This window comes from Corythoichthys intestinalis, chromosome 9 (genome assembly GCF_030265065.1).
Source record: "Corythoichthys intestinalis isolate RoL2023-P3 chromosome 9, ASM3026506v1, whole genome shotgun sequence".
Taxonomy (NCBI): domain Eukaryota; kingdom Metazoa; phylum Chordata; class Actinopteri; order Syngnathiformes; family Syngnathidae; genus Corythoichthys; species Corythoichthys intestinalis.
Window position 1 is genome coordinate 58,414,582 of NC_080403.1, and position 13,698 is coordinate 58,428,279.

General features: G+C 38.8%; 1 protein-coding gene across 4 annotated transcripts in view; it reads left to right on the forward strand.

Annotated features, from left to right (window-relative positions):
* The window catches only part of foxp4 (forkhead box P4), a 301,129-nt gene that overhangs the window by 224,450 nt on the left and 62,981 nt on the right, over positions 1-13,698 (forward strand). For all 4 annotated transcript variants that reach the window (XM_057847124.1, XM_057847126.1, XM_057847125.1 and 1 more), the window contains exons 7-9: positions 162-363; positions 2,833-2,931; positions 10,144-10,242. In XM_057847124.1, coding sequence (XP_057703107.1) covers positions 162-363; positions 2,833-2,931; positions 10,144-10,242 — 400 coding nt within the window. The remainder of the gene's footprint in view (positions 1-161; positions 364-2,832; positions 2,932-10,143; positions 10,243-13,698) is intronic.

Sequence of the window (13,698 nt, forward strand, 5' to 3'; positions counted from 1 at the left end):
AAGTGCTATTTTATTTTATATTGGGTGTGTTAGAGTAATACTAACAGTCAAACAGTAAATCTGAGAAATGATACTATTCCCTTCATTCAAAACAACAATGCATTCAAGAAATGTCAGGTTCCTTCAGTTTCCGGTGGACTGACTGTGTCTCTGTTTCGCAGCGATGTGTCCGTCAGACCTCCAGCAACTGTGGAAGGAGGTTTCGGGGGTGCCCGGCACCGACGAGGCCTTGAAACAAGCCGAAGGCCTGGACTTGAGTACCAACAGCTCTAATTCTACCTCAGCCTTCCCCAAAGCGGCCAGCGCCCACATGCCACTGCACAGCCTGCCCAATGGACAGAACCACACCCCAAAGAGAGACAGGTACAGAACAAGTTTACTGATAACATTCACTAGCCATAATATTAGGTACACCCATTACAAATTCAAATTCAGACTAAAAGGTAGCACCGGAAAGGGGGCACCAGGCTTACTGGGTAATATTTCAATGCAGTCGTGTTCAGACTGGGATACCTCTTATACGTGCCAGATATGAAAAAAGACTGAACCTTGTATCAACAAGTTATGAGTCATTTACTCAATCTGGCATGCTGCCAGAAAAGGCCGACTTTGAGACCCTGCCCAAGTCAGGCCCGTCAATGAAAACTGAGTTTTAAAGCATGTTAAGGCCTCCAAATTGCCCATATTCATTTGCCCCTAAAAAGAACAGATAATAATAATAACCATCCTTTGAATTACAATAGGCTCTCACACCAATTAATGCTGTAAAAATAAAGGTTTCCAACAATTTTGAATAAACATTGACGGACGAGCACATACTGTAGCGTCTACAAGGAAATCGCCAACTTCATCAGGGTTCTCCAAGGTTCTCCAACGGTGTTATTTGCACAACTATCATATGTCGTAAGTGACACCAAAAAAACGAAAACAACACAATTGTTTATAGCAACCCTTTTAATTTTCGTTTTTTGGACAAAATGTGTTCATCTTCGTCTAGTTTTGAGAGACAGCGAGAACCAAAAGTGGTATTTGCCATGTGGCATTTTTTTTCGCCATGTGGCTTTTTTTTTTTTTGCCATGTGGCAAAATGGATTTTCCCATGTGGCATTTTTTTGCCATGTGGCAAAATTGATTTTGCCATGTGGGATTTTTTTTTTTTTGCCGTGTGGGATTTTTTTGCCATGCGGCAAAATGTATTTTGACATGTGGCATTTTTAATTGATATGTGTCAAAATGGATTTTGGTTTGTGGCATATTTTTTTGATATGTGGCATTATTGGGGATATATTGCATTTTTGCAAGCCATGCACATCCATGCTATTGACGGCTATGCACGTCCAAATTTTCCATTGATATTAAATGGCAGCAAAAACATGTTTGGCCATGATTTTTGGCCATACACTTACCATTACAACACATTGATTTTCAACTGGCACCCAAGTCAGGCTATGCCATTGACACCATTGCATGTCCCAATTTTCCATTCATTTTGAATGGCAGAAAAACGTGTGGTTGTGATTTTTGACCATACACTTTACATTACAGCGCATCCATCTTGCCACATACCCCCCCAAAAAAATGCCACATGGCAACAAAAACAAAAATGCCACATGGCAAAATCCATTTTGCCACATGGCATTAAAAAAAAAAAAAAAGCCACTTGGCAAAATCCATTTTGCCACATGGCATTAAAAAAAAAAAAAAAAAAGCCACTTGGCAAAATCCATTTTGCCACGTGGCAAAAAAAATTGCCACATGGCAAAATCCATTTTGCCACATGGAAAATACCACTTTTCGTTCGTGGCCCTGCTGTGAGTTTTTGTCTGTAAAAATTCAAAAGTTATAGTCCATAAAATAAAGGTTTCCAATCATTTAGAATGAACAATGACTGCAAAACAACAACAACAACAGTTTCAGAGGATGCCAGCTACGCTAAAGTTAATGGTAATGCAAATGCTATGCTAATGCTACTAGTGGCACAACCCAAACACTGCTATGATTGCTAGGTAACTGAACTTGCAATAAAAAATGTCACGCATTTTGAACATATGACAGAAACGATAGCGCATTTTTGTCTCGTTATGTTTTCTTCTCCTGAGACACGATTTTAGCTCGTTACCGTCATAAAAAATGTGTTTGTTATATTTACTATCGTTGCCGAAAACGAAAATGCCACCAAGTATAATGGTTCAATATGGTTTCACATTAGCCACCAAAATAGTATGTTATAGTATTGTATATACGGTGCGCTTTGTGTTGCTAGATGTAATAAATCTTGGTTTTGAGTGACAGTCCCAAAGCGCTATTCATTTCACAACATCTTGATTATTGCGGTTGCACTTACAGTGAATATATCCAAAATTAGATTGGACGGTGTACCTCATGTCGTGGCTGGTCAGCGTGAGTCGTGTCCTTCCACTGTGTGACCTGTCGTCTTTCTCATTCACACACGATCTATATTTCAATTTCCTGCCATCCTTTTCACTCTTTTGCCATTCTTCCCTCGCAACACATGCGACCTTCGCACGCAACACACAGCACAGCACCGATGTGTTAAGTCATTTGATAGTGAGTGTGGCATGAGTTATGTATGTACTGCCAGTGTGCTGTCAAGCACATGATAATATGATATATAGGAGAGGATGAATGGGAGGAAGGCCGGAGGCGCTATGGTTTAAATATTGAGATGGATCGAGCTAATTCTGCCGGCAGTGTGTTGAATGAAGGAGTATGACCGCGACGCACGCACTACATACTGTATATACATGATATCCAAGTGATGCGGTCCCATGGCTGTACTAGCTGCTCATGGGCTTGTCTCCATTTCTAAAGAGCCAGACTGTTTGAGTGGATATCCTCCTTCACCAAGGCAGACAGTGGCGATGACCATGTCCCCCCATACTCCAAAGGCAGCCAACCCCCCACCAGCCAGTGAGTAGTACGCACACTCACACACTCACCCCCACGCACACGTGTCCAACTCCCTGAAAAAAAATAAATAAATAAACTGCAATATTAAATAACAATAATAATTAGAGATGTCCCCATCGATCACGTCATTTTCAAAGTATCGGAATCGGCAAAAAAATATCGGCCATGCATTTTTTAAATATATATTTATTTTTTTAATTAAATCGTTTTCTAATTGTATTTAACGTTACAGACATAATATGTTACACTCATCCAGAGTCTTTAGATTAGGTTTAAGGTAGGGTTATCAAATTTATCCCGTTAACGGCGGTAATTAATTTTTTAAAAAATTTATCACGTTGAAATATTTAACGCAATTAACGCATGCTCTGCACGACCCACTCACGCATTGTCGCGCTTAATCTGTAATGGCGCCGTTTTACTTATATATAGAGCTAAAAGGCAGCGTAAAATGAGTAGAGTGAATTTTGGCAGCCTTTGGAGCCTTTTTTTAATTGGCTAAAGCCTTACAATCCTTCTCCCTCCGATTAGAAATATCGTGGGAAGCAATGTGGGGAAGAAAGGTAGTAATCAATCTTTGTCTTAACACCCTATATTATTTCCCAACGCAGAGAAGATATATCAATTGGTACCACTGCGCACGGTCATGGTTGCACTTCCCATCATGCATTTGGGCAGAAGTTAAATGGCTAGGGTATCATTTACTGAAAGTTCAACAAATACACTAGATGGCAATATTGAGTCACAATATACAAAGTCACATTTATCCTTTAAGAATTACAAGTCTTTCTATCCGTGGATCCCTCTCACAGAAAGAATGTTAATATTTTATTTTTTATTGTCATAATAAACAAATACAGTATCTATGTACTGTATGTTGAATGTATATATATACGTCCGAGTTTTATTCATTTTTTTCATAATGCATTGCCAAAATGTATATGATCGGGAAAAATTATCGGGAATGATTGGAATTGAATCGAGAGCAAAAAAAAAAAAAGCATTCGGATCGGGAAATATCGGGCTCGGCAGATACTCAAACTAAAACGATCGGGATCGGGAGCAAAAAAACATGATCGGAACAACCCTAATAATAATATTAAAAATAGTTGACTTCAACATAATCCGTGCGTTTTTTTTTTAGTTATTTGTTAGTTAGTTAGTTAGCTAGCACGAGTCAATGGCGCCTGCTTAGCATACCAATAAAAAACAACATATGCACGCATGAGAATCACCCATGCAATCAGTGTTGTCTGTGTTTTCAGGATAAAGTTATTCAAAATTACTATTACATGTCAATAATTACAGTATGAACAGCAACATTTGTAAAAAAAAAATGTTTTAGAATTTCTCATATTTCTGCGTAAAATCATCATCAAATGTGATCTCTGTCAAAATCCCACAGAGGAAAAATGAACTAAAACCACCCAAAGATTTAAAGGTTTTATATTTCAATGAGGACAGTACACAAACAATGACAGAAATAAGTAAGCGAACCTTCACATTTAATATTTTGTGGCCCCCTTTGGCAGCAATGATTTCAACCGGACGCTTTTTGTAGCTGCAGATCAGTCTGGCACATCGATCAGGACTAATCTTGGCCCATTCTTCTCTACAAAACTGCTGTAGTTCAGTCAGATTCCTGGGATGTCTGGCATGATTTGCTGTCTTGGTCATGCCACAGCATCTCAATAGGGTTCAAGTCTGGACTCTGCCTTGGCCACTCCAGAACGTGTATTTTGTTCTTCTGAAACCATTTTGGAGTTGATTTACTTCTGTGTTTTGGATCATTGTCTTGTTGAAGCAGTCATACTCTTTTTAGCTTCAACTGTCTGACAGACGCCCTCAGGTTTTCCTGCAAAACTTTTGAAGTCATTGCCTTCTATTAATGATTGCAAGTTGAGGCAGCAAAACAGCCTCAAGTCATGATGCTCCCACCACCATGCTTCGCAGTGGGGATGAGGTGTTGATGTTGGTGAGCTGTTCCATTTTTTTCTGCTGACATGACATTGTTTGTTACTCCCAAACAATTCAACTTTGGTTTCAACAGTCCACAAAATATTTTCCCAAAATTTCTATGGCGCATCCAAGTGCCTTTTTGCAAACATTAAACGAGCAACAATGTTGTTGTTGTTTTTTTTAACAGCAGTGGCTTCCTCCGTGGAGTCCTCTCATGAACACCATTTTTGGCCGTAGTTTTACATATAGTTGATGTGTGCACAGAGATATTGGACTGCGCCAGTGATTTCTGTAAGTCTTTAGCAGTCACTCTAGGGTTCTTTTTTACCTCTCTGAGTATTCTGCGCTGAACCCTTGGTGACATCTTTGGTGGACGGCCACTCTTTGGGAGAGAACCAACAGTGCCAAACTCTCACCATTTGTAGACAACTTCTCTGACTGTCGACTGATGAACATTCAGACTTTTAGAGATGGTTTTGTATCCTTTCCCAGCTTTATACAAATCGACAATCCTTGATCGCAGGTCTTCAGACAGCTCTTTTGACCTAGCCATGATGCACATCAGACAATGCTTCTCATCAAGACATTTCTTACCAGGTGCGTGTTTTATAGTGGGCAGGGCAGCTTTAAACCACTCATCAGTGATTGGGCACACACCTGACTTTTATTGTTTGGTAAAAATTGGTTTCAATTGCTCTTTAAGTGTCCTTAGGCAGGGGGTTCACCCACTTTTTCCCCCCCTTCTGTCATTGTTTGCATGCTGTCCTCATTAAAAGAGGAAAACCTATAAATGTTTGGGTGGTTTTAGTTAAAGCAGACACTGTTTTTTCATCTGCGTGATTATGAGAAAGATCAGATCACATTTGATGGTGATTTTATGCAGAAATGTGAGAAATTCCAAAAGGTTCAGGTACTTTTTCATACCACTATAACAATAACTCAAGTGATAATATGTTTAGTATAGTGCAGAATGAAATAAATTATGGCAGTTTGGTGTGACATTGTTTTGGCCACATGGGTATTTGGATCAATGAGCTACAGTTTGAATTTATTTGACTATGTTAGATCTGTTAATATCGTTTTTTTATTGGCATGCTAAGCAGGCACCATTGACTTGCGCTAGCTTAGCCACTCCGGAGCACTGAAACTAACAAATAACTGACAAACTGCACGGAATTTGTTGAAATCAACTTCACCGACTAATTAAACCCCCACTAGCTCCAAGATTAAAGTGCCTATGACAGCAAAAAGCATGTTTATTTCATATATTTCACGTGGTACTTTATGCTCCTGAATGAAATGGACAGCTTGGATGTGTGTGGAAGCGATCGATTTATTTATTCCATTTTTTTTAAATCCCGCGCCATGAAAATGAGTGACTTCCTGGATTGACAAAGAATGCGAATGTGACGTCAGCGGGCTAATCATCGTTAGTATACAGCCCATACTACAGTATGCAGAAGGACTGCGGATTCAGATGATTTTGCGGATTATTTTGTTTATTTTTCGGCTGGCCGATCGTTGAAGGTTGTCACCCCTGCCGCCGTGTGTGACATGAGTCGGGGTAGTTTTGTGTGATTTTTTATTTTAGAAAGGCAAGAATAAGACTTGAAAAAAGCTGCTTGGTTTGGGTTAGCATGTCGGCTAGCTGTCACGCCTCCTGTTTTGTTTACGCTCTTTCATCCGTCTTCGAAACCGGGTCAGGGAAATGACAAAAGCCGGACTAACTCTGGTGGCCTAACATACCGTTCTGGAGAGGAAGAAGTCGGCAGTTTTGACCATTATGCAGTAATTTTGCCCTGTCGTACTGAATAAATGCATTTTTAATATTTCATATTCCGTTTAGCACAAGACTGTTGAATATCCTGTAAAAATATTGGCGTAGAGAGATTGAGACAATCATAACATTTTGCTGCTCTCTGTGGCATTTTCCTCATTCTGAATCTTCCCCCTCAGTGGGCTGAATTGTAAATCAGATTAAATCGTTACCCTGCCGACGTCAGCTGTGGACGCTAGAGCGCTATAATTAAAAGAGGGGTCTAAACGGCAGATTAAAAAAATTCTTGTCATCTGCGCTTTGCCAAATTGTTGTATATAGTCGAATCGTCTCAAAATATGATTCTAATTTACTAGGGCTGTCAGAATTATCGCGTTAACGGGCGGTAATTAATTATTTTAATTAATCACGTTAAAATATTTGACGCAATTAACGCACATGCCCCGCTCAAACATTAAAATGACAGCACAGTGAAATGTGTACTTGTTGTGTATTTCGGAGTTTTGTCTCCCACTGCTGGCGCTTGGGTGCGACTGATTTTATAGGCTTCAGAACCCATGAGCATTGTGTAAGTAATTATTGGCATCAACAATGGCGGGCTATTAGTTTATTTTTTGATTGAAAATTTTACAAATTTTGTTAAAACGAAAACATTAAGAGGGGTTTTAATATAAAATTTCTATAACTTGTACTAACATTTATCTTTTAAGAACTACAAGTCTTTCGATCCATGGATCGATTACTTATGTACCATATGTTGAATGTATATATCCATCTTGTGTCTCATCTTTCCATTCCAACAATAATTTACAGAAAAATATGGCATATTTTATAGATGGTTTGAATTGCGATTAATTGCGATTAATTACGATTAATTAATTTTGAAGCTGTAATTAACTCGATTAAAAATGTTAATCGTTTGACACCCCTATAATATACACAATAAAGCTATTTAGCTGTCTCAGGCACTTTAAGCTTTATGTCGAAAATTCTGAACTTCCCTTTAACCTGAAAATTCTGTATGTAGAAATGTTTGTAGTTAGAGGTACAACTGTAACTATTTTCGAGTTTCATGACAATACAGGACAACGCTTTACCCTTTAAAGAGCATGCGACAGGAGAAAAAAAGTCTTTAATAGCATTAGTATGTGAATTAGAATCATATTTTGAGACGATTCAACTGTTTACAACAATTTAGCAAAGCGCAGCTGACGAGAAATTAGTCTTTCAATCTGCCGGTTAGCTACGCCTACCATTATAGGGCTCTAGCGTCCCCAACAGGTGGATGACGTCAGAGGGTGAATGGGCTCATCGGTTTTACTATTCAGCCCGTCGAGGGGGAACTATTCACAACGAGGAAAACGCGACGAAGAGAGCTGCAAAATGTCATTGTTTCTGTCTCTTCAATATTTTTACAGGATATTCTTTTTATCCAAGTATTTTCCCCAATTGCTAAATAAATGGCATGATCATGACAAATAACAGTCTTGTGCTAAATGGAATATGAAATAATAAGAATACACTTATTCAGGACGACATGGCAAAATTACTCCATAATGGTCAAAACTGTCGACTTCACCTTTACTGTCGCACCTCCCGAACGATATTTTATGACACCTAAATTGGACATATGTCATTTCCCTTTCGCGGTTTCGAAGAATGTAAACAAACCAAAAGGCGTGACAGCTAGCCGACATGCTAACCCGAACCGAGTGATGTTTCAAAGTCTCCGAAGCGGAAAATCACACATAACTAACCCGGATTATTTGACATGACGACTGGGTTGTCGATTGTCTTCGCGGATCGGCAAACTGCCCGGCGAAGAGCAATTTACAGTTCGTTCCCCGGAGGAGGGCGGCTGAAGTTGTTGTGCAGCTAACGTGCAGCTAATGTGCATGAGGAGAGCTTTTTACATGCCTATCAATGATCAAACGTAAGTAGTCCTTTATTTAAAGAAAGTTTGTAGTGTTGACTTTGTAATCGCTGTATTAATATTTGACATAATACAAAACAAGATGTTTACTCACTTCCTCGTTAGTCCAATGGTCCCACAGTAGTCGGGCTTGTTTTGGCCAATATCCACGGTAAATGGGAACCTTCTGAAACTCCAAAAAGGCGCACTGGCCTGTCCCTCATACAGCAAGATTTTTCTACAGCCGTTTGGCTGGCGTGATGCGAAAAATAAACGTATTAATCCGCAAAATCAAATGAATCCTTAGTCCTCATACACAACAGTACGGCTGTTTAGTGAAGAGGACGCCTTCACCCGTAAACGTCACAGCGCCCTCCTCCTCAATGCAAGACCGAAGCCGGAAGTCACTCATTTTCATGGCGCAGGATTCAAAAAACTAAATAAATATAGCGATCGCTTCCACACACATCAAAGCGGTCCGTATCCTTCAGGAGCATAAAATACCGCGTATATTATGAAATAAACATGCTTTTTCGTGTCACATGCACTTTAACCCTTGAAAGCTCAATACGGGACAAAGCGTACTTTTGTTTCTGAATGCAGACAATTGCTAGTTCACTAGACAGTTGGCAACCCTATCCAAGTCTGATCAAGATGAGTGCGCTCCGGAAATGCTATCATTGTATCCGAACAGTAGATGCGGGAGCAGGCTGCGTTAGTCAGTTAGCTTGCTAAGCTAATGCATGGCTGATGTGGAGGAAAATGTGGTTGCCAGCAGTTTGTCACGGCTGCTGTCTGAGCTGCTTCTGAGTTGACTCAACCGCAGCCAACGCACACAGACGCACACACAACCGCATGTACGCGCACTGCCCCGACCCTTGCATGCACACTGGATCGGGAAGAGGTGAAAAAAAAAAGGCAGAAAGAGTGAGACATGTTTCCATCTGCAATACAAATGGTTTTTGTTAGACGAGCTTATGATTTTGATTTGCTAGGATCCTCATTCCAGTCTTCACACACGTACGCAATCATGTACGTGTGCGTGAAGACAGCAGTTGCCAGAGAAAGTTTAGATTCACATCTGCTACCGGACCTGCCACACACCCTTAATACATACAATTTCGACTCGTACGGTACAGAGTGTTTGTTTAAGCGCAAGCCAAGTTAGCCTACTTTCGTACACACAGTTAGCACACGCTTACCAAAATAACCATTGTGTGACGGCGGCCGCCGCTAATCAGTCTTGGAAAGAGTTGGTGCCGCGTCAAAGATCTGAAACACAACACACACGTGCTCCGCATGCGCGCCAAGGACAAAAAAGGCAGGTCACTGGCTTGCAAATACGCTTCTGAAGTTGCCTGGCTTCTGTAACTGACCCCACTCTGCTCTATCATCCTTTCCCTGCACTTGGCTCGGAGAGCGGCATAAGCTAACCGCGCTCAGATGGCCGTGTTGTTGCTACCGCTGCAAACACTTATTCATGTGTGTGATTGTGTGGTCGATTGACACTATTCTCGCTTGTATTGAACCGCGTATTGTGCTAAAGCGATCTCTTTCCTCGCAGTCACGAAGAACATGCCGGCTCCCATCCTCTCTACGGCCACGGAGAGTGCAAGTGGCCCGGCTGTGAAGCGCTGTGTGAGGACATGGGACAGTTCATCAAGTAAGTGTTTAGATTTTTTGGTTTTAACTCACCCATATTTTCAGGGGTGCTGGAAATCACTCACAATATGTGGTGCTCAGGTGCTTTTTTAGTTTTTCCCACCCAGAAAAAGCCGTTTCGGTCCACATTTTTAATGTGTACTACTACTAGGCTACTACAAAGACAGCGTTCTATTTCATCTACTGTATGTGTTGGAGTTTTGGTATTTGAATTAAAAGCGCTTGTATTTGGATGCAAATCCTCATCGCTAGACGATGCAATTACACACAAACACATTTGAAAAAGGGCTGATAAGCCTTGGTTTAACACCCCCTTTTCACAACAATAAAATAAAGCGCTCTGCACAGCGGCAGGTCAACAGCAACAACAAACAAAAATATGGCTACAATACAGGCATGTCTTACCTATTTAAAGACACCAAAGGACAATCATCTTCAGGGCTGCAGCTATGGATTATTTTAGTAGTCAATTAATTTATGAACGAGTTAGTTTGAAAACATAAAAAATTTAAATACCTGATCTTGGCTTCAAATGGTATAAAAAAAAAAAAATAATAATAATAATAATAATAAATGAGGCTCTAAGTACAACTCGGGATGTCAAAATTATCGCGTTAACGGGCGGTAATTAATCTTTTTAATTAATCAAATTAAAATATTTGACGCAATTAACGCACATGCCCCGCTCAAACAGATTAAAATGACAGCAGTGTAATGTCCGCTTGTTACTTGTTTTTTGGTGTTTGGCGCCCTCTGCTGGCGCTTGGGTCCAAATTATTTTATGGGCTTCAGCACAATGAGTAAGCATGTTGTAATTATTGACATCAACAATGGCGAGCTACTAGTTTTTTTTTTGATTGAAAATTTATACAAATTTTAATAAAACGAAAACATTAAGAGGGGTTTTAATATAAAATTTCTATAACTTGTACTAACATTTATCTTTAAGGAACTACAAGTCTTTCTATCCATGGATTGCTTTAAGAGAATGTTAATCATGCCATTTGTGGATTTATTGTTACAATAAACAAATACAGTACTTATGTACCGTATGTTGAATGTGTATATCCATCTTGTGTCTTATCTTTCCATTCCAACAATAATTTACAGAAAAATATGGCATATTTTTTGAATTGCGATTAATTACGATTAATTAATTTTTAAGCTGTAATTAACTCGATTAAAATTTTTTAATCATTTGACTGCCCTAAGTACAACAAAAGAAAATTGGCTAACTAGCATTGCAAAATTAGCTTAAATGCTATAAAATGCTTTTTTTTTTTTTTTTTTTTTTACAATGCTCTTAACAAATCGTTGAAACACATATCCTCACAAAAAACAACCAAATATGCCTAATAAAAAAAAAAACATTAAAAAAAAACATTAGTTCAAACAAAAACTTGATTGAGCAGCTTGATTCAGCCTTGTTAAATAAGTTATGTAATATTCACTGTTGCCACTAGAGGGCAGTGCATCCACCCAAAACGAAAGAAATAAATGCAAACACTTTTAAAACAAACCATTACAACGCCACTTTAATTAAACGAATACACAAAACGGCAAAATTTAATTTGGAGCTTGTTTCTAATCGAATAACTTTGAGCTAATCGATTAATCGTTGCGGCACTAATCTTCACTTTCAACTTCAAATTGAATTTTACAAAATTTCACAAATTTCGTTTTTGTGCCATATTAACGCCTTCTCTGTCAACAGTTTACTTTTCCGTTCCAGTAATGCCTTACAACGTGACCCGGTAGCAAGCAAGGTGCCAGGAGGTGTTATCAACAAAACTAAACTAAACTAAAAAAAAAATAAAAAATTCAACATACATATTTTATCCCCAAAGTTAAATACGCTGTTGCTTCAAAGTTTTATTTATTACAAACAACAACAAAAAGAATCTACCAAACTACTTTTTTTCCCCTCCCCAACACCAGGGGGTGCTGCTTAACTAATTGCCTGCCAATTCATTTCAACTGGGAGGACTTACTGTGGATGCTCATTTTTCAGTGCTAGACGTTCAGTCATTGATTGTTGCCATTTGGCCAAAAAATGTGCCACGCGACCCAAACTGAGTTTTAACACCCCTGGTGTAAGTTTAAAACTTGAGGCACTGATGTCTCTCTCCAAGTGTTCTTGGTTGTTATCCTGAAACTCCACAGTCACTCTCTTCTTTTCTCATTAACCACAAACTTTATTTAAGACCACATCAAAACGGTCTTCAATTCCATCTTGAATTGTAACACGTCGTCTGTCATTTTAAAGGCTCAGGGACCCAATTTCATCCGTGTATTAAAAGAAACATGACATGTTATCTGATTGAGATCACTTGTAGGAAGATGAAGTAAAACCCTAGTGTAATGTCGAATGTCAGTCACACGCGCCACTGATGTATTTTAGCACATCTCAAAGTCAGCGGTTACAGTTGCTTGCATCACTTTGCTCATGTTACACATCTACGCGCATGCATACATTCACACCTTGAACCATTTAACTGGCAGTAAATGATGTACTGTATGTCCAAGTAAAAATGTATATAGGAATGACTAAAGGAATATGAACACAGTTGGAATAGAGGTGTGTAAAGCGGATAAATCTGATTTGATCTGTCTTTCTATTTTTGCTTTTACTCTTTTATTCTTAGTCTTTTTATTTTTTCAATGGAAATGTGCACTTTGAGATTTGTTTTTCAAATGTAAAGTGCATTATAAATAAAATGTATTATCATTATTATTATAAAATCCGGCATCCCCATAGTGCAGGTGTGTCAAACTCATTTTGGTTGGCGGGCCAAATTTATGGCAATTGGATCTCATGAAGGCCTGATTAGTTTATTTTTGGCCAAATAAGTTAACTCGATGGCTGCCATTGACGGCACTCAACATCCAATCCATCCTGACAATTGTACGTTCGCTCCTCCCAGTCAAAATGGAGATGCCATTGTCTTTGTAAATGCTATAATACAAGCTCGTCTGTCAATGGTCGTTCCAAATTGTTGGAAAGCTTTATTTATTTGTTTTCGGACAAAAACGTTTTCATTTTACAGATGAAGACAGTTTTGTTTTATTTTGATTGACAAGGACAGTCCATATTAACATTACAACTCATTGTATAATATGCTAGTATTAGCCAATAGACTAGTTTTCATCTGTAGTCCTAGTCCAGATGTACATAAACTTCCTGGAAATAGTAAACCATTTTCATTATATTCACATGATAAAAAGCACAGTAGAGAGCATTACAAAATATTTGGTATATAAATAAATAAAATTAATAAATAAAAGAGCAGTGCAAAATTACAAAGAAAGCCGCAGGGTAGAAACGGTGAGAAAAAAGTGAGAGACAGCGAGTACCAAAAGTGGTATTTGGTATGTGGCTAAATGTATTTTAGCATGTGGAATTTTTATTTTCCATTTAGGCATTTTTTTGGGTATGTGGCGAAATGTATTTTGGCAT